The sequence below is a fragment of the Thamnophis elegans genome, chromosome Z (assembly GCF_009769535.1).
Source record: "Thamnophis elegans isolate rThaEle1 chromosome Z, rThaEle1.pri, whole genome shotgun sequence".
NCBI classification, from domain to species: Eukaryota; Metazoa; Chordata; class Lepidosauria; order Squamata; family Colubridae; genus Thamnophis; species Thamnophis elegans.
In genome coordinates, this window is record NC_045558.1 from 121,672,028 (window position 1) to 121,696,638 (window position 24,611).

Sequence of the window (24,611 nt, forward strand, 5' to 3'; positions counted from 1 at the left end):
GGCTGAGCCTAGATGTCTGCTACTTCTTTCCTGCAGCTCCCCTGCTACCAGCCCCCAAACCCCTCCCCTCTTGAGGTGTGAATGTGCCATTTGGGGTCTCACTTCAAAGAGCTTTGGCGGAATCATAAATACAAGCCCCCAGCCAGGGGCGCTTCAGGGAAAGAGAGGATTTGGAGGTGGACACATCCCAGACTTTGCTTCAAGAGACCAAGCCAAGGAGACCTGGCTCCCAGCTCCTCAAACGGCTTCTACCTTTGGCTCCTACCTTTCTGCCTCTGAGCCCTCCCTCCCTCCCTCCCGTCCTTCCTTCTCTCCCCAAATTACGTCCGGCTTTGCGCTCCAAACCAACCTTCCAGCCTCTAGGCCTTCTCCTCTATTCCCACCCACCCACCCTCAAGGCAGGAGCCCTGGCTTCCAGCCTCACCTGTTCCCATTCACAGGGCCCCCACTCCCTTCCCAGAGAAGCCAGTCCCGGCCTCCAGGTTTTTGTCGGTTCCTCATGTACCACCCATCAGAGATATTCCCCCAGTATGGGAGCTCCTATGCTCTGCGACCACCACCCCCTCCTGGAGCTGCTTATCCCCAGAGTCAGGCACCCCAATATGAAGCCTTCAGATACTCAGGTGAGAAATTGGGAGAGGACGGTGGCAAAGTGGTGGGGGAAGGAAAAATTGGGTCATGGTAAAACCATAAATGAAAGGGAGCCAGAAATGCTGGTGGGGATTGTGGGCTCAAAAACATCTTCATTTAACCATTAGGCTCCATGGTGGCTTGCTGCAGAGCCAGGCACCATTATTCAGCCTATTTACTTCACAGGGTTGTTGTGTGAAAGGGATAGAAGAAAAAGCATATGTCTTCCTGGGAGTGGCTCTTAAGGCGGATACGGTGTGACTGTGACAGACATTTATGGAAGCAGAAGGGAATTAAGCGTCTCTGAAGTAGATTCAGAGAAGCTTAAGAAGCAGAAACCTGACATGGAGAAACTTTCTTCTTGTATAAAAAATAAATTGAAATAAGGAATGTTTGGGGGGCTCTTTGAGAGAGATGGTGATAGCCAGGATGATTAAGCTAAGAGGGTTAGCAAGCTGATTCCAGGATGCAAATATATTTGAGTAGAATACTGGAATCCAAAAACGTTTATGTTGTAAAGCTGCCAAGAGTCGTTAGATATGAGATGAGTGGCAAATAAATTTCAAAAATAAATAAAGCCAATCCAGAATGGGTGAGCCAGAACCAGATAATGGGGATTAGGAAGTTAGGCCATTATATCTGTGGGAAAAGTGGAACTTACATTAAAAGAAAAACTAAGGGAAGTCCACTAGGTACCCAAGAGGATGAGAATGGTCGGATGAAAGGGAAGCAGCTTGTGATTTAGACAGGCCAGTGAGAGGTCAGGGCTGGGGAGATCAGAAAGGGAGCCGAGAGAGATGGAGAATTCCCATAAATTGTTGGCCCCTACCCACCCACCCCCATCAGCTGGATATTTAGCACCCAAGACCAACTGGTCAGGGAAGAGGTGGAAGGGGGGAGAAGAAAACGGGCGGAAACCAGCAGGAGAGTGACAAATTCCTTGATGATGCCCCTCAGTAATGCCTGCAACCCCCTCCTTCCCCTTAGTCCACATGGCTCAGCAGCCGATGCCCCTCAATTCTCTTAAACCTCCACTTAGTCTCTTTTCTCCTTTTGTCACCAGAGCTGGAAGCTGCTCCCAAATTGGAAGGTTTCTTCCCAGGTTTGGACCCCCCTGGGCGCCTCCTGCCCCCAACCGCTGGCCTCCCATATGGGTCATCTCAGACACTCCCAACAGGCCCCCCAACAACTGCACCGCTACCCCCTGGAGTACGGATGAGCCTGGAGAACAGCGAGCTCTGGAAACGGTTCAGTGGCATTGGCACCGAGATGATCATCACCAAAGCAGGCAGGTGAGATACTGGTCCATCGTCTTCCTTTCTCTCTCTCTTTCCTTCCACTGGCAGGGATCAGTCTTGGGCCATGTAAATCAGAGTTTCTTCTGTCCTAAAATTAAAACATCTCCCCAATAGATTTGAAACCATAATCTTTAGAATAGAATAGAACAGAATAACAAGAGTTGGAAGAGACCTTGGAGGTCTTCTAGTCCAACCCCCTGCTTAGGCAGGAAACCCTATGTCATTTCAGACAAATGGTTATCCAACATCTTCTTAAAAACTTCCAGTGTTGGAGCATTCACAACTTCTGGAGTTATCTTACCTTCCCCACTCTGAAGTAAGCCCTATGAAGTCCAGTGGGTCTTGCTTTTGTGCAAATGTATAGAGGATTATGACTGCAACCTAAACCATCTTTAACATGCTAGCTTTGCACAATCCCCCCCCCCACTTCTCACTAGAGTTCGGCAGAGAGGAGACCCATCATGCAAAAAGAGTAGGACAATGGGGGGGGGGGAGCTTTGTTTATATAATTAACAAGTTTAGGGATCTGTGGCCATCACACACATTGATGAATGATAGTTTCAATAGTTTGCAAATGCAATTTGACAAATTCACCCAGGATAAGCAGTCTGAAGCTACTTGATCTGTTGCTGAACAGAGGGCTAGTCTTAAGAGGTTTGAATGGTCACTTCTAATTCTCCATTTCTAATGTTTTAAATGAAGCCTCCATGTTCAAAGACAGTATACCTGCAATTTGCTCATTTTGTCAGTTCTATTTAGGACACCGATAGACAATATTTTATTTGATTAGACTGTTAATTTAACCTAGGAAGGCTCTTAAGATCTTTCTCTCCCCCTGTTTATTTTTTCCTGAGTTACTGTAATAAAAGCAATGTTTTGAGAAACAGATGTTTCTGGTCCCTGAATTGAATACTGTGAAAATCCCCTTCTATCTTTAATTTCGAGTGTAAAAAAAGTTTTCTAATCTTGGGTCTCTGGCTGTTAGACCATTTTAAGTCACTGTAACCTGGAATTAAACAGAAACTTCCTCACAGTGAGGACAATTAACCAGTGGAACCGCTTGCCTTCAGAAGTTGCAGGGGCTTCATCACTGAGGGGTTTTAAGAAGACTGGACAGCCACTTATCTGAAATGGTATAGAGCAGGGGTGTCAAACTTGATTTCATTGGGGGCTGCATTATGGAGGGCCCTGTCTCCCTGAGGTGTTTGACCTCGAGGAGAGGCAGGGGGGGCATGGCCAGGGTGAGCACGGTCTGCAGTGAAAACAGGCTCTCAAGCTCCCTTTCTGGCTGCGATGGTTTCCTGCAACCCTCTGCCAATGAAAATGGAGCCCTCCTGATCTCCATTTTTGTTGGCAGAGGGACCGCAGACCGGTCCTTTGCTGTTTCTAGAGCAGCAGCACAGTGCAAAGTACCCCATGGGCCAGATCCGCCCCTGGGCCTTGAGTTTGACACACCTGGTATAGGGTCTCCTGCTTGAGCAGGAGGTTGTACTATATGGCCTCCAAGGTTCCTTCCAGCTCTATTCTGATTGATTGATCAGAGATGAACTGATCTGGAGACAAACAACATAGGGCATTTATAGTAATAGTATGAAACCTATGTAAATAGGTGAAGTGAGAAAAGAACTAGAAAGCCCACATCCCAGGAAAACTGGAAACAGTAGTTACTGCCCTAGGAATTGAGTGAGAGAGTTTTGTATGTTTTCAGCTTTCCAAGAAATAATCAAAAGCCATCTCCTCTGCTTAACATTCTTCCACTACTTGGAAGCTTGGGGTGGTGGTGGTAAAAATATAATTGCTATATATGTATATTTTAAAAAAACAGATATATGTTAAAATTATTAATATGAAAGGTGTTTATTGAAATGAAATAACTAACATCATCAACATTAAATGGAGTCTGCTCAAATGCTGAAATATACCATGCAAATTAGATGAAGACAGTGGAAGAGAGAAGAGACAAGAGGAGGAAGAGAGGGGTTGGGAGAGAGGGCAGAAGGGGAGAAGAGGAGGAGAGAAAGAGGCTAGAGGAGAAAGAGAGAGGAAGGAAAAGTAGAGAAGAGAAGGATGAGAGAGAGAAGAAAGGAGGTAAGGAGGAGGAGAGAGGGAGAAGAGGCAAGAAAGCAATGGGTAGGGTATAAATATGGTGCATGGAGAGCAGAATAGCAAATTATAGTCCTTGTGGGTTGATGGGAAGACAAATTGACATAAGACTGAATAATACAAAAGTGTTGGTTATATATGTGGTTACTTGAATGAAAATAAAAAAATAAAAAACTTAAAAAAAACATTATTCCATTACAGGCAGTCCATTACAACCATTCATTTAGAAACTGTTCAAAGTTACACTGGCACTGAAAAAAAGGTTACTTACAACTGGTCCTTGCACTAACAACAGTTGCAGCATCCCCATGGTCACATGATCAAAATTTGGGCACTTGGCAACCGCTGTGTATTTACAACCACTGCAGCAATCTCAGTGTCCTGCCATTTCCAACTTTCACAGATGGCTTCCCACAAGCAATATCGGGGGTGGGAGTGGGGGTGGAACCAGACTTGTTTAAAGACTGTGTGATTCACTTAACAACTGTTAACACCTTGGCAAAAAAGGTCATAAAATGGGCGCAACTTACTAAGAACTGCTTTGCTTAGCAACATATATTAGATGATCATAGTTTGGTTTTAAGTCAAGGACTACCGATACATCAGTGCTGATATTTCAAGGGCTATATGAGGGACTGCTTGTCTTAATAAATGGAGCCAAATAATATGATTTGGACCCTGTCCATCATCCTGTGCTATTAGAACTTTCTAGAATTTTCTAGAACTCAGCTATAGCATGGTGAGTTTATGACTAGAACTAGCTACCACCACCCTTGAGGTGAGACGAATCATGTTTTCTTCTTCTGTGTGACAGCCCATTCCTCACAACTTGAATTTTCTAATCCATGTTTTAATCACCTTCCAGGCGGATGTTTCCACAGCTAAAAATTTCGGTCACAGGCCTGGATCCTGAAGCTAAGTACCTACTGCTGGTAGATGTGGTCTCTGTAGGAGGCTCCCGCTACAAGTGGCATGGCAAAAAGTGGGAAGCTAGTGGCAAGGCAGAATTACCACCTCCAGACCGGGTTTACATCCATCCTGACTCACCTGCATCAGGTGCCCACTGGATGCGCCAACCTGTATCTTTCCATCGGCTCAAGCTCACCAACAATACCCTGGATCCTCATGGACATGTATGATTGGGAACTGGGACTGGAGAAAAGACAGAGGGGAATAGGGGATATACATCCAGGAGACAATAATTGATAGAGTACGCTCATATCCCAAATAAAATGATTTAGAGAGGGGACACATGTGGGCGGATCTTTTAGACTATTAACAATGAGAGTTATAGAAAAAAATAGTCAAGCTCCAGGATTTTGTGAATCTAATGCCAAAAATGAAGCAAAATCTTTCCCAGAGGAATACTACATTCTGAAATTCAAAGAAAATAAATTCTATAGCAGCCACACAGTATTTAAACTTAGAGTCTGTTGATAATGTGTTGGGTTATTATTAAAAATTGTTCATGGTGTCAGGCAAAAAACAACTTTGCTCACCTAGATCCCTCTATAAAAATGACTTGGCCTTATTTTTTTGCAGGTTGACACGCCTAGATTCTTAATCTTCCTTTTAAATACAAAATGAACTCATATTTAAGGATAATGAATCATGCCATTAGAATTACATTTTGTGCTTTGCCCAGAATGACAGCATGCATTGACAGTTCGGTTTTGCGGAGAACTAAAATGGAGTTGGAAAATGGAGGAACATAAGATGGTCAGGTAAAATAATACCCACTGTTGGTTCTTCTGTTCTTAGTTGATTGTTCATTCCATGCATCGTTATCAGCCCAGAGTACATGTGGTGGGAGCTGGAGGGCGCCGCGGAGCAGGGAGTGGCTGTGCTTCCTTCACCTTTCCTGAGACACAGTTTCTGACTGTCACAGCCTACCAGAACCCACAGGTGAGAGAACAAGAGCAGGATTTTTTTTTAAATCGGTTTTTAAAAAATATTCTCATTTGTAGAGTCCATGATATCTCCAGAGTACTTGTCCCTCACTGTCACCTTCTTTTGACGGATAGATACCAGTGATAGAAATTTGCAGATGATATAACCATGGGGGGACTAATCTTCCAGGGGAATGAGTCTGTCTATCAAGATGAGGTGGACCGGTTGCTTTCGTGGTGTGGAAACAATAACTTGGTCCTTAACACCAATAAGACCAAGGAGCTAATAGTGGACTATAGAAGCAATAGATCAGGCATCCAGCCCTTGCTTATCAGTGGAGACCGAGTGGAGCAAGTGGCCAGTTTTAAGTTTCTGGGTGTTATCATAAAAGAGGACCTGACCTGGGGCACACACATTGCGGCACTGGTCAAAAGAGCCCAGCAGACAATATACTACCCGAGACTCCTCAGGAAACAACAACTGAATGAAAAACTGCTGTTGACCTTCTACCGCTGCATCATAGAGAGTATTTTAACTTACTACACCTGTGTATGGTTTGCCAATTGCACAGTGGCAGTTAGTTCAGCGCTCCCGAGGGTCAACATCATTGCCCAGAGAATCATTGGTTGCCCTCTCCCCGCTTTGGAAGAGCTTTATAGCTCCTGCTGCCATAAGAAAGTTCAAAACATTCTCAAAGATCCATCTCATCCTGGGCATTTTTTTTTAACGATTACCATCTGACAGACTGTACAGGATAATAAAAACAAGGACAAGCAGGCTGAAAAACAGCTTCTATCCCAGGGCAATATCCATATTGAATTCTACAGAATAATGCAATATCTGGTTTTTAATTTCAATTATATACAATGTAAAATTGTAATGTACACTGAAGACGGCATTTAATTTCATTGCACTATGTGCAATGACAATAAAGTAAACTAAACTAGATGGATGGGTGGGTGGGTGGATGGATGGTACGTAGGTAGGTAGCTGGCTGGCTGGCTGGCTGGCTGGCTGGCTGGCTGGCTGGCTGGCTGGCTGGCTGGCTGGCTGGATAGATAGATTTATTTATTTATTTATTTGTTAGTCTAAGATAGCTAAAAAAAATCTTACCCTCTTTAATAAAATGTACCTTCTTTCTCTTATTTTCCCCATAATAACAGCCCTGTGAGGTGGGTTGGGCTGAGAGTAATTGGCTGAAAGTCACTTAGGAGCTTTCATGCCTAACGCAGGACTAGAACTCATTGTCTCCTGGTGATTGACCCAAAGTCATCCAACCAGCTTTGAAGTCTAATGCAGGACTAGAACTCACAGTCTCCTAGTTTCTAGGTCAGCACCTTAAGCACTACATCAAACTGGCTCTAGACCTCTCTCTAGGAAATCTTTCCCAGACCACTAATTGGTACCTAAATCTACTGTGGGCAAAAGCCATTGACAACATTACCGTATTTAGAATAACAGAATTGGAAGGGACCTTGAAGGTCTTCTAGTCCAACCCCCTGCTTAGGCAGGAAACCCTACACTGCTTCAAAAAAATGGATATCTGACATCTTAAAAACATCTAGTGTTGGAGCATTCACAACTTCTGGAGGCAAGTTGTTCCATGTCAGAAAATTTCTTCTTAGTGCTAAGTTGCTTCTCTCCTTGATTAGTTTCCACCCATTGCTTCTTGTTCTACTCTCAGGTGCCTTGGAGAATAGTTTGACTCCCTCTTCTTTGTGGCAACCCCTGAGATATTGGAACTCTGCTATCATGTCTCCCCTAGTCCTTCTTTTCATTAAACTAGACATACCCAGTTCCTGCAACCATTCTTCATAAGTTTTAGCCTCCAGTATCCTAACAAATCCTAATTTGTTGCTCTTCTCTGCACTCTTTCTAGAGTCTCCACATCTTTTTTACATTGTGGCGACCAAAACTGAATGCAGTATTCCAAGTGTGGCCTTACTAAAGCATTATAAAGTGATATTAACACTTCCTGTGATCTTGATTCTATCCCTCTGTTTATGCAGCCTAGAACTGTGTTGGCTTTTTTGGCAGCTGCTGCACACTGCTGGCTCATATTCAAATGGTTGTCCACTAGGACTCCAAGATCCCTCTCACAGTTACTACTATTGAGCAAGGTACCACATATACTGTATATTATACTTTGTACAGGCTGCTATTCTAAACATACATTATTCCTTGTCCCTCTTGTTTTCAGCTTAGCTAAGATACCTCCAAAATCACATTTTTGTCACCTTCTCTTTCATTATGCTATATCTGGCGTCCAGGAACATATGCATGTATAAATTTTGCACACAGGAACAAAACCTAAAACCCTACCACTGCAACAAGACTTGGAAGTAACTTCAATATAATTTTACACTTGTTTCAGAAATAACCCAGAACAGGATGGAAAAAAATAAAGTAGAATGTATTTATTATTATAAATATGTAGGATGGCGTCTATTCCTTTAACTCTAAAGTATACATTTGTTATTTCTTTCACGCCTCACCATCCAATCAGATCACTCAGATGAAGATAGAAAGCAATCCTTTTGCAAAGGGCTTCCGAGAAAATGGCATGAACAGCAAAAGGTGAGCAGGAAGAAATGCAAACCACAACATTGGTATGGGTCTCCTGATGCTTCCCACTGCAAAAGATGTGCTTATCGGTGGCTGAGGCTGAAGGGCATTGTAATCCCGCTGTGGATGGCTGTATAACTTGTGGCCTCCAGATTACCTCGCATTAGAGATTTCATTCCAACAAGCTGAATTGTCAGAATCCAAATGCTAAGACTCTAGAAAGCAGGTGGGGTGGACTTTGCTAGACTAACAGTCTGCAACTGCATAATCCTGAAAGGTGTTTGAGCCCTGACTGCTGTTTTATCAGATCTTATTATGGTCCATTGCAAAATACAGGGAGCGTGAGGCCCGAATCAAAAGGAAGATGAAGACCAATGAATGCGAAGCAAACGAGGGTGAAAGTGGTGAGAACAACATGGGTATCTTATTCTGTCTCGAACTTCTTAAATACCACTTCTAACTTCAGCTTCTCCCTCTTCCGTGGAGGTGTGTTTGCTGACTGTGGCCCGAAAAGTCAAAACGGCAGTTATGATGATGCAATGACAGCCCCACCTGTTTTTAGGTGCATTACATGTAATTCTTATGTGATTCTTCATTCAGGACTAGCCAAGGCTGGCCTGCTGAAATTCTGTGATTAATCAACATTAAATGAGATAATCCCAACGGCATCTCACTATGTCAAAAGGATGAGCTTTATCCCTTTGGGCATATATGCAATGTTGCAGCACATGTAGAAAATGAGTGAAGCTCGCTTTGTGATGCCTGATGTTTTCATCACCCTGACCTCCTTCACTTGCAGATGCTCCTGTATCACTTTATAACCATGATTCTAGATCAGAGGTGGAGAACTATGTCCCTTTTATGACTTGTGAACTTCAACTCCCAGAATTCCTGACATGGCTGGATCAAGAATTCTGGGAGTTGAAATCCACAAATCATAAAAGCGCCATAGTTCCCCAACCCTGTTCTAGATAGTTGACCAAATGCCCACATCAGTGGTGGGATTCAAATTTCTTTACTACCAGTTCTGTGGGCGTGGATTGGTGGGCAGTGGCAAGGAAAGGATACAAGGAAAATCTCCATTCCCTCCCCACTCCAGGGAAAGGTTACTGGGGGAAGGTTACTGCAAAAACCCCATTTCCTCCCAATCAGCTGGGACTCGGGAGACAGAGAATAGATAGAGGTGGGGCCAGTCAGAGGTGGTATTTACCAGTTCTCCGAACTACTCAAAATTTCTGCTACCGGTCCTCCAGAACTAGTCAACTGCTGAATACCATCTCTGGCCCACATCTCCATCTCTTTCCTAATTACCCATCATTTATCCTATGCACACATTCAATAATAATCCTTTCTTGCCAAGGGTGGATTCCGTCTGTTGCCACTGCCAGTTCGCTCAGGGCTGCACCCTGCGCGCCTGCGCAATAATGAAAAAAAAGTCTATGGCGTCACCAATAGAATTGGTCTGGGGCATGGCAGGCCAAGATACTACCGACTCAGCCGAACCAGGCCAAACTAGTAGGAACCCACCTCTACTTCTTGTTTGCTTTTCTAATATCCCTCCATACTCTTATGATTCTTCCCCTTTTTCCATTTTCTTCTCCTTCATCTGCAAGTATTCCTTCCTTTTTCCTTGAAAGTAGTCTTATTAATTCAAAGTGAAATAAACTTCCCAGAAGAACCTCAATTATATGGACTAGTTTAGTTTGTTTGTTCACAGGGCTTACAGCCTGCTCAAATCAGAAACAACTCCAAGAATCGGTTAATTATGGAATCTCCTCGCTTGATTTCCAATAGGCTGGACAAATTGTTAGATTTTTTCCCCTTAATTAAGTATACAGTCATTTCACCTCCTTGTGTCACCTCTTTCATAATGAGCTCTACGTCTCTGCCAAATATGTTCCTGATATGTAGTTGTTTAATTCCTACTGATAATTTTGTCTTCTCTTCCGGTCTTCTCTGTCTTCTCTTTCTTCCCATAGAGAGCAAGAAAGGCCCTTGTGACTCCACCCTGACAGAAGAGGGGCCTCTGGAACAACAGCCGCCCCCTGCACTTCCACAGCCTTCCTGTTCCTTCTACCCCCCTACAGGAATTAATCTCAATGGGGCTGAGGCTTATCTACAACATCCAGCTGCTTTTCATGGTTTAAGGGGGCCAGCATCACCTTATGGCAGGTAACAGAATATTTATTTGTTTGTTTGCTTGTTTGGTTTTAAAGCTGCCCAACTCCAGAAAAATGCAAGGTTGTCTTGCAATATTTAAAACAGAGGTGGTATTCAGCAGGTTCTGACCAGTTCTGGAGAACCGATAGTGGAAATTTTGACCAGTTCAGAGAACCAGTAAATACCACCTCTGACTGGCCCCGCCCCCATCTATTCTCTGCCTTCTGAGTCCCAGCTAATCGGGAAGAAATGGGGATTTTGCAGTAACCTTCCCCTGGAAAGGGGTGGGAATTGAGATTTTACAGTATCCTTCCCCTGCCACGCCCACCAAGTCACACCACTCCCACAGAACCAGTAGTAAAAATTTCTGAATCCCACCACCGATTTAAAACAATACATAACTAAAGTATGGCTGTCAGAGGAATTCTGGGAGTTGAAGTCCACATGTCTGAAAGCCGCCCAGGTTGGACACATATAGGCCTGAACAACACCTCCAGAATATGTAGGGTCATCACTTGCACAGCCTGGGATTGAGATGTACAAACCATCAGTAGCGATGATACTGTATTTGAATTGATCAATGATCTCCCCCCGTAGTTTCATATCAAAGTGAGCTAATTGCTTATATCCCGTTTCAGCCAGTGATGACTGACACTCTTCTGTTTTTAGAAAACCAGTTGTGACCTTTGTAGATTTATTTTATTTATATCTGGCCTTTATTATTTTTACAAACAACTCAAGGCAGCAAACATATCTAACACTCCTTCTTCCTCCTACTTTCCCAACTACAACAATCCTGTAAGGTGAATTGGGCTGAAATAGAATGACCCAAATCCACCCAGTTAGCTTTCATGCTTAAAATGGAATTAGAACTTAAAAGAGTCCCCTAGTTTTTAGCCTGGTGCCTTCACTATTAGATCACTTAGCTAGCCTCAAATATTCAGATTATTTTTTTAGTTGCTATCTAATAAAGAACTGTCCTGGGAATTTTAAAAACATTCTTAACGTTTTCCCGCAAACACAATTTTTTTGAGATCAATCAAGTATTGATCCGATGGTTGTCATAGGAATTGACTAATCATCTTGTCACCTGGAGCAGCAACTGTCACCCAACTGTCACCTAACTGGCTTTTGTGCCTAAGGCAGGATTATAAGGGACAGTCTCCGTGTTTCTATCCTGGTGCCTTATTGCTAGACCAAACTGGCTCTTTAAAATATATTTGTGTCCTAAAAATATCCTCATTATATGTAAGAGGAATATACTGTTCTAGTCATTTTTACACTGTATCCACTTTTGAGAACATATGGCATTTGGAAAAGAGGGCTTTACTTTTTGTCCAACTCAAGACTGCATGGTTCTCCAGCATGAAAATTTAAATCGAGTATGAAAAATTATCCACCACAAACAAGTTCCTCCTCCTCCAAATAAAATACTATAGAAAACCATTCTGTTTGTGCAGGTGCACAAGTATTTATCACACTTAAGACTTAAGAGGAATCTAGTGATATATCCCCAAGAAAGGATATATAATAAACCAAATAAACCAAATCCAATAAATCCAATATAAATCCAATAAACCTGATGCCTATTAAATGTTTTAAACAGAGCTATACATCAGAGTTGCAACTACATTAATTATGCAAGAGTGATCATTATCCAAATCCCCCAATGAAAATTGGCAGACTTTGTTTTATATGTAAAACAATATTTTAGTGTGACGAGAGATGGAGGTCTTCTACAAATGTTTCAGTAGATTAAGTTTGCTTCACTGATCATATGATCAAAATGGGCCAAGCCAACATCTTTATTAGCAGCTGTTCCAATTATGAACAAGATTTTGTACAAGATTTTATTATGTACAAGATTTTCCTCAGGCTTATCTTTTAATGTCAGCTGTGTTGCCAGAGGCAACAACCTATTGGTTAATATCATCCTGCATTCCATCCTAGTTTTCAGGCCAATGTGAAAATATTTTATAATAATAATATTTTGCAGGTTTGCAATTATCCTTTCAACTCAATCCCGAAAGAAATTCAAAATCCAGTGTTACCTTTTACACCAGGAATATTCAACCTTGGCAACGACTTGTGGACTTCTTAACTCCCAGAAGTCTGGCTGGGGAATTGTGGGAGTTGAAGTCCACAAATCTTAAATTTGCCAAGGTCGAACCCTCTTGATTTACCTAGATAGGTAAATAGGATTACAAGAAAAAAAAAAGGAATGTCTTCAGTAGAATGTCTATGGAGATTATCAGTCATCCATGTCATGTTTGTCCCGAAGGTGCTTTTTTCAAGAGGCAACTGCTTTTTCTTTGAATTTTTGCTTCTCAGCTGAGAAGCTTCTTCAGCTCTGGCTGGATGGTGAAGATTTACACTCCTTGCAGACAGCTGGACATTTGCATTCCTTTCTTTTTAAAGAAAAATCAGAAAGTGCAGTTGTCTCTTCAAAAAAGCACCTTTGGGATTTTCAGTTGAATGAGAAAGGACTAAGGAAGTTTAGAAATACTTTATGTAGGGAAATCAGAGTGAAAATCCTGGGAGCTATATATGAGAAAGCACAATTGTGTGAACCCCAAAATGGGAAGTTAGGCAAAATCAGCCAACAATCTATAAGTTCTTAGGCACTGACTTATGCTATGCTTTTCCACAGCCCAAGCCAAGAAATAGCAGCTCCTCCATCTTCTCCTCCTACCAAGCCTCCTCCTGAGCAAACAGATTTCAGAGCAATGCTCCCAGCAAGCTGGGCCAGCCTGGATATGGTTCCTTTCCTTGCAAATTCAGATCCACCAGAAGCTTCCTCGTTCTCTCCTTTCAAGTTCAGTTTTGCACCCTACCCGCCTCCACCTCCTCGTGTCTATGGACCTCCCTCTGGCTACCCTGGGTCACAGCAATCAATGCTTTAACCCCTGCACAATGTGGAAACCTGCATTTGATTTACTTTTGCTTGCAAAATTTCACGGTGTTTTCCTCTTCCATTTAAGGAAATAGAGTTTGGTTATATCCGCATAGTTTATAATTAAATCCCCAAAAGCTGAAACTGTCTGTATATTTTCCCCCCAGTTAATATAAGGAAGCTGAGATGCTCCCACTCAAGCTTTCCTTTTCAATTATTTCCCAAGTAGAAAATTTATATTCAATATCCTGACTAAGTGGTAGCTATGCTTCAGCTATTTCTTTCAAAACATCTTACAAAGACAAACATACAAGTACATGTTTTTACACATGTTGCACATTTATCTTGTACATAGAAACTAGCAACTTGCTTATGTTTTTTTAAAATGTAATGTATTAAAATCATTTTCCTTTCTCTGCCACTACCAAATTAATTAGGAAATTAACTATCATAAGACAAGACATATTTTGCAAATATTTCTGTAGCACTTGTTCATAAATGATGTGGCAATATAAATACACAATGTACAAGATACTCACTTTTTCTTAAAATTTTATTATAATTTTTTATCTAAAAGTTGTAAATAGGAAAAACAAAATTAAAACAAAATAAAATTAGAGCAAGAGACAGATCATGGGAGACGGCAGGAAATTCCCTCTTCTAACTAGATAGATACCTGGACTGCACATTCCTTCACAGGAATAAAGGTAAAGAAGGGAAGGGGAAGATGTCAGCGTGGGGGATTACAGGCGTGGCTACCTCATCCCCATAGGGGCAGAAGATGAGAGGGAGAAAAGAGAAAACATGTCCCATTGGTCAAATTCATTAGCATGATGTGGTCCCAATCTCCATAGTCAGGGAGAAGGAGAAGAAGTAAGAGAACCAGATCTGCCATTAAAGATTTAATAAATTCATTCTCCAAAGCTGAATGGATTCCAGAGGACATTTGGAACCCACAGTGGCCACAAAAAAAAATCTTTTTGCAAGATCAGGATTTTTTTGGTATAGTATGCTGGGGACAGTCTTGTCTTCCACTGGCCATATGTTTTTACAGAGCAGAATGGGAATCAGGAACAATGGCACACAAAGGAAGGACTTCCTATATTAGTTCAATCTATTCCATATAAGTGAAGCAAATTACGGACTGAAGTGCCAAAACCCCTCAACACTGTAGGTCTTCCAGCAACCTAAAACAGCAAAGGTTTGAAGCACTTCTTGTTCTTTGCTTAAATCTTTCAGACTGGCACCAAAACCATGGAGGTCCAAGGTCAGCTGACAAGAGAAAAAAGAAAGCATCTAAATGACGCAGCGGGAGAGGGTGAATTAGTCCAGATAATTAGCTCCCCTAACAAGATCAAATCTTATTTGATCAATCTGGCTTCTCCTTACTTCTGAATCCAGTTCTTTGTAACATATATGTTCTCTTAGCAATAACTTCCAGTTCTTCTAGAACAGCCTTCTCTAAATTAGTGTCCTCCAGATTTGATTGTGCTACAATGCCCACCATCTAATTCTGAATGGTCAAGTTGGCTAGGATGATAGGAGTCTTAGGCCAATACATTTGGAGGTCACCAGCTTGGACAACACTGCTTCATGAGTAGAAAAGCCCCACCAAGAGTTGCTCAAGAAATCACTCAGTGACTTCTCTACAAAACTAGAGATCTTTAAATAACTACAACTTTTCTTTGTTCCTGGGCTGATATTTCTTTTCATGGAAAGAGCTGACAAAGTTCCAGGGTTTTCCAGACAGAAATCCTAAAAAGTGTTTTTTTTTCCAGGGAGCAAAAAAATATGACAATCCTGGGGATTGCCCAGGAGTCAGCAATGTTGGGAAAAGATGGCTAATTCAGTCTAAGGGGTCCAGAACTGAGAATTTATTGGGCAAGGGCCAGAGTAAGGGAGAGAAGGAAAGAAGAGAGCTGAACCCCTGCCAAAGGCTGAAAGAGAAGCTGACCATCCAGAATAGGAAACAGAAGCTGCACAAGGGGGAAGAGGGAGGAGCAGCATTCACAGGAAGTAGTCCGCAACAGGCTTCTTAGATGGGATGCCTCGGGTTTCTTGAGGGGCTGCTTCAAAGATGATAAATTCCTTCTGAAGGTGTTCATCCAGTTCCAAGATGGCTGCAACATTCCCACAGCTGTGGTTGGGAGAGAGAAAAGGGGTCAACTTTGTGCGTTTCAGGCTTCATCAATGCCGCACACATTCCTGGCAACATACTCGGCATATTTAAATCTCCCCAACCCACAGTTCCTCCGATTCACAAGCATGCCCTTGCAGTTTCTCACCGGTAGCAATAGTTGGGGGCTGACCACACTGTAAGAACTGTCTCATTGAAATGCCATTTGTATCCCTCCATGACCAGCTGATGTGCCCGGCAAATCATGTCGATATCATTTGCTGCGTTGAACTGTGCCACCACATCACTGCCAAATAAATAGCCAGCACCTCGAGGACTGACCCCCCAGCCTGTAGTGTCTAGAATAGCAAAAGAGGAGAATGTCTACACAAGGAAACCAAATGGCAGACAAATGCTAGGAAAAGGAAACATCTGGGCTTACAAGCTAATAGAAGAAAGCCAATCAGCTGACAGACAAAAAACCCACACAACACCACCCATATATTCTATTATACAATGCTGTTCTTTTTCCCCTTTAAAAATCTTCTAAAACAGTAATTCTGGGAGTGGGAAAGAAATGGAATGCGAAAACATCTATCTTTAGTGGAAGACTTAAAAGAGCTTTACTATTCATTTGATTTGCTGATTACTGCAAATCCATGCAAGATTTATTATATATGTCTTCTGCAGTGTAGGGGCACGATGGCTCAGCAGTTATAGATGCTGAGCTTGTCATCTGGGAAGCTGACAGCCCGGGTTTGAGACCTGAGCGCCACATGATGGGGTGAGATCCTGTTCATGCCCCACCTCCTGCAAACCTAGCAGTTTGAAAGCATGCAAATGCAAATAGATAAATAGCTACTACTTTGGTGGAAAAGTAACAGAGTTTTATGCACCTCGGCATATAGTCATGCTGGCCACATGACCACGGAAACTCTTCAGCAACACTGGCTTCTTGACCAAGAAATGGTGACGACCACCATGCCCTAGAGTTAGACATAACTTGGGCAGGGGAAACCTTTACCTTTATCGCAATGTGTTGGAATATAATCTACTGCAGTCTCTCTTCAACTTCTTGTAAAGAACAGGTATTTCAGGCTCATCAGGGTATGCAGTAACACCAACTAGCTCTTTTGCTCCTAGTATAATTTTGAGTCAAGAATTACAGGCACAATACTCTTCAACACTACTTTTGGCACGTTCTATCAGATTCCACCAAACTGTAGTTATTAGAGTATCTACTATCAAGATAATACTCACACACAAAGAAAAATAAAGACTCATAGTTGTACCTTCAGGGTCAGACCATAGAAGATCACACATGGGGCCATCATGAGGGACCTCTTGCTTGCGATCTATTGTTCGGATCTGGTCCAACGTCTGGATGGAGGGGGATAAGCCACCATGGACACAGAAAATCTGAACAGAAAAGACAACACTTAATACAGTATACATCATGGATCTTCCTCCATCTTTAAACCATCATCACTCTTTTTCTCTGATCACCCTATCTAAGAGACATAATCTCTACATGTCCCCACTTACCCCTTTACAGTCTCTGATATTCAGTTATGCATTTGATTAAAAACAACCAAGTGCTGGATTTGAGTTAAGAGAAGACATTCATTTTGAATCAACCCCATGCCACCAGTGATTATCCCATAATTACATGTCTTGGAAAGTAAACTAATGAGTTGTTTCCCCATCCCCCCTATTTTTCAGACAGTTAGTCCTTCAAATCAGAATCTGATCTCCTTCAGATTCATAATTCATCATGAGTCAAGAATTATACTTGCATACTCACCTTGCCATCAATAATGGCAGAGAGGCTGAGGTAGTCAAAAATCTCAGTGCAGTAGCGCCACACAGTGACAGAGCCATATTTTCTCAAGCACTCATCATAAAACCCATATACCTGGGTGATCTGCCTGCTTTCATGATTGCCACGGATAAGGGTGATTCTATCTGGGTAACGGACCTGTAAAAAGAAGTGGATCCATTTAGCTTAATCTTCAGATTTAAAAAGGTATTAGTAAAACTGGCATCACTGACAGCACTGATACTGACTTTTAAATAAGAAAAAAAAACCAATGTTGACTTATCAGTGCTTTCCTTACTTTGAGTGCCAGCAGCAGCAAGAATGTTTCAACACTGTAGAAGCCTCGGTCAACAAAGTCTCCCATGAAAAGATAGTTGGTCTCAGGTACATCGCCACCCACCTGATGCATGAAGACACAGAACACATGAAAAGGTTACCCATAAAATTAGGGAATGTACAGAAAGCAAGCAAAAAGCAGCAGAAGGCAGCATGGAAGTAGTGGGTTTCAGCACTCACCCTGAATAGTTCTTTAAGATCATAAAACTGGCCATGGATATCCCCACAAACCTAGGAAAAATGCATCAAGGATAAAAAAAAAAAAAGTTTGCCTGACTGCTGATGTCATCACACCAGTTTCAGGTATTATGAAGCATCCCCCCCCCCCCCAAATGCCCCAAACCCTTACTCACTGTTACTGGGGAATCTACTCTCTGGACATTACTTTCTTCCACTAGGATCTCTCTGTTGGAAGGAAAAGGGAGATGTGTCATCTGGAATTGTCTTTCACATCATCAGCTGCATGCTGTCATATAAAATCAGTTACTGCTCAGTAGTCTACAAACACTTGCCTGGCCTTTGCACAGAGGGCTTTGACCTCACTCTCCTTGATGAGTTCACAGCGCCGCAGTTGTTCAATCTGGCGGTCAAGGTCACTGATTTCAGCCATCTCTCCCCCCCTGAAAAAATAGGAAACCTCAACTTTACATGTGCGCACAAACATGTGCGTACAAATATTTACACACAGAATTTCTATGAGCACACAGATTCTTCTTCAAAAGGATTCTAGATCAGAGCAAACTACAACCAAGTAAAGTTAAAAATACAAGTAGCCTCGACTTACAATCACAACTGAGCCCAAAATTTCTGCTGCTGAATGAGACAGTTAAGTTTTGCCCATTTTATGATTTTTCTTGCCATGGTTGTTAAATGAATCATACAGTTCTTAAATTAGTAATATGGTTATTAAGTGGATCTGATTTCCCCCTTGACTTTGTCAAAAGGTTGCAAAAGGTGATCACATCACCCCGGGACACTGCAGCCCTCATAAATGTGAGTCAGTTGCCTAGCATCTGAATTTTGATCATGGGGATGCTGCAACAGTTAAGTGTGAAAAACTGTCATAAATCACTTTTTTTCAGTGCTGGTGTAACTTTACATAGTAAATGAAAGGTTGTAAGTCGAAGACTACCTGTATATTCTTAATAAAGATTGTAACATTGATGAAAGCAAAGGGGAAGCTAAAGAAATTTCACACCCTCCAAAACAACTATTAAACTATAGGAATAGTCTCAATTTTGGGTATCTTTTCATCTCACAGTCTCACCATTGGAAAGTTAACAAAAAACAGAAACATGAAAACAGGCAGAATGAAACTGTGTTGAAGCATAGCTAGGCAAATACTTTCACACTACAACCAAACCACTCAAGTAGCCCATATAAACAACTGGTAAAGTGGAAGGGCGATGATTTCTTCAAATTTTCCCAAGGGACTACTGAAAATCTTTTTACACTATTGAGAAAGAGATGGAAATACACCACGCAGACCCAAGGTAAGCAATATCTGGGATACAAATTACTGTGCTAAGTGAAAAGCAGCTCATATAGAATATCCAAACAGGTTCCTGCAAACTGCACTGCCTCTTCATTTTGTCCTTTGTGTAATGCTGCTGTATCCAAGTTCCCTTCAATTCACAGCCTTCCCAAACCTGGTGCTCTCTAGACAAACATGCAACTGCCATCCACACAAAATCAGCAATTCAACATCCTTAAAGACAGCAGCAAAACTTAAAAGAGGAGGAAACAAACCTCCTAATAATTCTTTATTGTCAGTGCACAACCTATGTACAATGAAATTGGTTGAGTCCCTCAGTGGATCCCCCCACACACAACACAACTCACAGTGAAGACAAAAAATGGGGAGGAAATGTCCCTAACCCAATAAATCATATTAACAAACACCCAGTCCCATTACACCAGTGTGAACATGTTACACATTGCATGGGCCCTGCAAGTCCATCATACTACTTAGTTATTATGTTATTTTGCATTCAGGAGTTTGACAGCCCAAGATAAAAACTGTTCTTCAGCCTGTTTGTGGGCTGGCTGTGCTTCTATATCTCCTTCCCGATGGTAGGAGGGTAAGGAAGGACTGACCAAGGTGTCATTCCTACTAGGTGGAGAGAAAGTCACACGAAGATGCCTTAGCAAAAGGAGGGCAAAGAAAGAGAATTTCAGGTGTGAGCTCCCCAAGGCTTTCTCACTCCCCCCTCCATCACCACCACCATCAGTGAAGGTGGCACATCGATCAATCAATCAATCAAGGCGCCAGAAGGCACCCCAACCCAATCTCCCCACATGGGCCAGGCTGTTGCTTCTTCACCCGAATTTCAACAGAACAAATAAGAGGATGGGGGGGAGAGAGAGGAAGCAGCCTAAGGAAAGACCCCTCCCCTCCTTTACCATTGCAACCCCCTCGTCCCGCCCCCGCCCCAAATATCCATCCCCTCTAACTTCCCCATCGGAGAAGCCTCCCCGCCGTCGTGCAATGAAACGGACTTCCCTCCCCCCCTCCCCAGCCGAGTCCCGGCCACAAGCAGGGCGAGCCCGCCGCGCTCCTCACCCGAGTCCGCCTTTCGGAAAGACAGCCCGCCGGGACAAGCTCTGCCCTCCCCTCGCACCCGTGGGAGGCTCCGATCTCGCCCCTCTCCGGCATGGCAGCCCCGTCGGAGCGCCAGCCACGGCGCCTCAGAGGTTGCCCGGCGGCGAGGCATCGCTTCGCCGGCGCGGAAGGGCCGCGCTCCCTCCCTCCCTCCCCACCGAACTCCCGTATCTATGGCAACCAACTTGCCCCCCCCCCGGGCAGCCCCGTCACGAGGGGCGAAAGGAGACGGAGAGGAGGGTTCTTAGCGCATGCGCGCTATTTAAAAAAAAAACCCAACCGCGTACCTGGAGGGTCCGGGCAGCGACGGTGGAGACAGTAGCAGCTGCTCTGCGGCTCCCTCCGGCTCCCGGGCCCGAGCCTTAACCCTCCCTCTTTCCGGCTCGTCCCTCACTACTAGAGCACGAGACGTCACTTCCGCTTCCTTCTTAGACGCAAATGGGGGAGGCGGAGCGAACGTGGCTCTTTAAAGCGGGTGGGGGAAGAATCCCGCCCCGAGGAGGAAGTGCACGTGTGTGCACATACGTGTAGTTATTTATTTATAGCCGGCGGCTTAATATTGCAAGGTACAATGGAAAAGAAGATGTCTTCCTTTCAGGAAGGGTTTTAAATGAAGGGGACACAGTGCCGGAAATGAGGAAACGGAAGAAACGAAAGAGCAACGCGATGAGTTTTTAACTACACCTTTTTTTCCAATTGTGTGTGTAATACAAAAAAGCTTCCGGGTGCTGCTTCTGTTATGCGCATCTCGTTCCTCATCCTTTCCCCCCCAACTTCCTCCTACCATCCGCTGAGATAACAGAGTTGGAAGGGACCTTGTGGTCATCTAGTCCAACCCTCCACTCAAGCAGGAGATCCTACACCATTTCTGACAGATGGCAGTCCAGTCTCTTCTTGAAAGCTTCCAGTGGTGAAGCCCCCACAACTTCTGAAGTCAAGCTGTTCCATTGCTTGTTTGCTCTCACTGTCAGAAAATTTCTCCTTATTTTTAGGTTGAAATCCATTGTTCCTTGTCTGGCCTTCAGGTGCTTTGGAATATCTTGACAGCCCCTCTGGCAGCCCCTCAAATATTGGAGCACTGCTATCATGTCTCCCCTGGTCCTTCTCTTCACTAAAATACTAAAACAGATATTATGCCTCACAGGTTGAAGTAAAGTCTTCCAATTGAGTTTGACTTCGGATTGATAAAGTTCATGTACTTTCTTGGCAGCAGTATGGAAATATTTCTTTGATTCTAATCTATTCCATCGCTTACTTGGTCAAAAATGTTGAATGGTCACAGGACAATCATTTCTAATCTGCAAAACTCCAAAGGACTACGAGGGGGCAGCAAGAAGGAAATGTTTTTTTAAAAAAACCAGTCCTTTGCTGCCACCCAGAGATCACTGCATATAAAAGTTAGTTTCTGTTACATTTTTGCAGGCTGTATATGGGAGCACTGATACTCGTTATTGAAGAAAAACACAACTACCATGTTTCCCTTAAAATAAGACAGGGTCTTATTTTCTTTTGACCTCTCGAAATAAGCACTTGGCCTTATTTTCGGGGAGGTCTTACTATTTTTGAGATGCAGGAGGTGGCGAGCGTGGTCACCTCATGGCTGCTGCTGTGGTGCAATATTTTCTGTAAGGGTTTATTTTCAGGGGAGGACATATTTTAGCACATGCGCTCAAAAGCCTAATTGGGCTGCTTATCCAGGGAGGTCTTTTTTTGATAGATATTTTATTGATTTTCACATTCCATTTTACAGTCACTTATATACTGGATATTTACTATAAAAAAAGAATTAAAATAAAATAAAAAGAAAACACAACTCATCATCCTTCACAACCGCACCTGACACTTCCATCCTCCATACACCCCATCTTCCCCCTCCAACTTTCCTTTCCTCCCTCTAACACTCCCCTCCTACTTCCCTTTCCCCTCAAACCTTCCTTTCTCCCCTTCCTCCTAACATTCCCCTTACACCCTCCTTACATTCCCCTTACTCCTTCCTTACTCCTCCCTCTTCTTTCCCTCTACCTCTCCCCTTGGTGTATTCCTTTATTCAACTATTATTTATTAATATAATATGATAAAAAAGAAAAAAAATAAACCAAGGAAGAAAATTATAAAGAAAGAAAAGAAAAAAAAAAGAAAAAACAACCATATACAAGTGCATTCTTCTTCTTATTGAAACTATATTAACACCCACCCACCCACCCCCCATAAATCCCCATCCCTAATCCCCCCGACTTCCCAGGGCCCACACCTGGCACTGCCCTCTGTCAAACCCCTTCTAAAGTATCTTATGATCGTATGAATTAAAAATAAAAGTAATATATAAAAAAGAATAGAAAATACAAATTATAAAAAGGAAAAGAAAAGAAAGGAAAAAAAAGAGAAAAAAAAACTCTTTGTATTAATCTCAGCCCCCCATCTATATTTATGTTTAAATAGTGTAAGTCATCCTATATTTATATTTTATTCTCGTCTCTTGCTTCTTTGTTATTTACCCCAACCTCCTGTAAATTCTCCAGTTCCTCTTATATTCAGATAAACATTTATACAAATTTATGTAGACATCAATATACAATCTAACTCAAAATAATCTCCCAAACTTTCTCTTCTAGTAAGATTTAAGCAGCATGGATCATTCCCCATATTCAAATATTACTTTACAGAAGAATAGTCTCATCAAACTTTCCCTTCTAATAGAGTTTAAACAGCGTAAATCATTCCGCGTGCATTTTACCCTTGTCCCTTGCTTCTCTAATATTTACCACTATTTCCCATAGTCCCTCCAAATAATCTTTCTTAACCTTATTTTCAAACAGTAATTCACACAAGAGTCAAAATTTATACAAATTTGTGCAGACATCAATTTACAATCTAGCTCAAGATAATCTCACCGAACTTTCCCTTCTAGTAAAATTTAAGCAGCGTGGATCAAATATTACTTTACACAAAAATCAGTTTGCATTCTATCTTAAAATGATCCCATCCAGCTTTCCCTTCTAATAAGATCCAAACAACGCAAATCATTCCGCATGCATTCCGCCCTCATCCCTTGCTTCTCCGATATTTACCACTATCAAATTTATACAGACATTAGTTTACAATCTAGCTCAAAATAATTTCACCAAGCTTTCCCTTCTAATAAAAAGTTAAATAGCATGGATCATTCCACATATTCAAATAATGCTTTCAACAAGAATCAGTTTACCTTCTATTTTGAAATAATCTCATCAAACTTTCCCCTCTAACAGGATTTAAACAGCGTAAATCATTCTGCATGCATTTTACAAGTATACATTCAACATCACCCCACCAATATCCGATTCCGCTTTTTCTACCGGAGAGAGGTCGCAAACCCCCATTCAATCCACAACTTTGACGGATATTTTAAAATGCCTAAATCCTCGATCTCCGCTTTTCTGCTTCTCCGAGGGAGGGAGAGCTACCTCCTCCATCTTGCAGCCACGTGGTTTGCTGCTTGCCTTCTCTTTCGGCTTGTCTTTCCTCTTTTCCAAGTGAATCAGGAAGTCCCGCCTTCAAAGTCTTGTAATAGAAATCTTGAGCCTCCGAAACAGAATTGAGACGAAATCTTTGATTCTCAAATGTGACCGTAATACCGGGTGGGGCCTCCCATTTATATTGAATCTGATGATTTCTAAGCTCTTTAGTTAAGAAAGTATAGTCTCTTCTTGCTTTTAATATCTGGGATGGGATTTCTTTGAAGACAATCAAATCCTGGCCATCAACTCGCAGACTTTTATTATAAAACTTTTGCATAATCGCATTTCTGGATTCTTTTGTAGAGAAATATATAATTATGTCCCTCGGGAGCTGTCGCTGTTCCGCTACCAACGAATTCTGGCGATAGATTTTCCGAATCTACCAATCAAAATTAAGTCCCGGGCTTCCCACCGCATGGCTGAAGGCTTTAACAAAGGTCTGTTTCAGATTCTCTCGCTCCTTTTCGCGGAATCCTCTGACTCTTATTGCAAATGCCTTCTTGTTAAAATTTATCATAACGAGCTGTTCTTGAGGGTCTCTAATTTTTTGTTGTAATGTTTGGATATTAGTAGTCAAATTAGAATTAGCCTCCTCCAAGCTTTCCAATTTATTCTCCATTTCAGTAGTATAATCTGACAGGGCAGACACGGCTACAAACGTATTCGCCTTCATTTGGGCAATTTTAGACTTTAAATTACCAT

The 24,611-nt window shown here is 42.4% G+C and overlaps 2 protein-coding genes across 2 annotated transcripts; one reads left to right on the forward strand and one right to left on the reverse strand.

The window, feature by feature from the left end:
* Positions 1 to 499: 499 nt before the first annotated feature.
* TBX6 (T-box transcription factor 6) lies at positions 500 to 13,549 on the forward strand. The gene is made up of 8 exons (XM_032237826.1): positions 500 to 623; positions 1,694 to 1,922; positions 4,897 to 5,164; positions 5,793 to 5,936; positions 8,428 to 8,498; positions 8,823 to 8,890; positions 10,466 to 10,658; positions 13,297 to 13,549. The coding sequence occupies exons 1-8, from the start codon at positions 500 to 502 to the stop codon at positions 13,547 to 13,549; spliced, it is 1,350 nt and encodes a 449-aa protein (XP_032093717.1).
* Positions 13,550 to 14,551: 1,002 nt separating this feature from the next.
* Positions 14,552 to 20,939, reverse strand: PPP4C (protein phosphatase 4 catalytic subunit). The gene is made up of 9 exons (XM_032237134.1): positions 20,700 to 20,939; positions 18,323 to 18,430; positions 18,164 to 18,215; positions 17,991 to 18,041; positions 17,773 to 17,874; positions 17,460 to 17,633; positions 16,948 to 17,074; positions 15,825 to 16,014; positions 14,552 to 15,676 (listed from the first exon to the last, which is right to left on the reverse strand). The coding sequence occupies exons 2-9, from the start codon at positions 18,418 to 18,420 to the stop codon at positions 15,547 to 15,549; spliced, it is 924 nt and encodes a 307-aa protein (XP_032093025.1). The 5' UTR covers positions 18,421 to 18,430; positions 20,700 to 20,939; the 3' UTR covers positions 14,552 to 15,546.
* Positions 20,940 to 24,611: the final 3,672 nt, after the last annotated feature.

Bases quoted from the DNA above. Each gene is read 5' to 3' on its own strand.
- TBX6 (XM_032237826.1), top strand. From the start codon at position 500: ATGTACCACCCATCAGAGATATTCCCCCAGTATGGGAGCTCCTATGCT. The intron at 624-1,693 runs GTGAGAAATTGG...TTTTGTCACCAG, and splicing joins TGAAGCCTTCAGATACTCAG to AGCTGGAAGCTGCTCCCAAA. The intron at 8,499-8,822 runs GTGAGCAGGAAG...TGCAAAATACAG, and splicing joins AATGGCATGAACAGCAAAAG to GGAGCGTGAGGCCCGAATCA.
- PPP4C (XM_032237134.1), bottom strand. From the start codon at position 18,420: ATGGCTGAAATCAGTGACCTTGACCGCCAGATTGAACAACTGCGGCGC. The intron at 17,875-17,990 runs GTGAGTGCTGAA...TTCATGCATCAG, and splicing joins ATCTTAAAGAACTATTCAGG to GTGGGTGGCGATGTACCTGA. The intron at 16,015-16,947 runs GTACAACTATGA...TTGCTATTCTAG, and splicing joins TCTATGGTCTGACCCTGAAG to ACACTACAGGCTGGGGGGTC.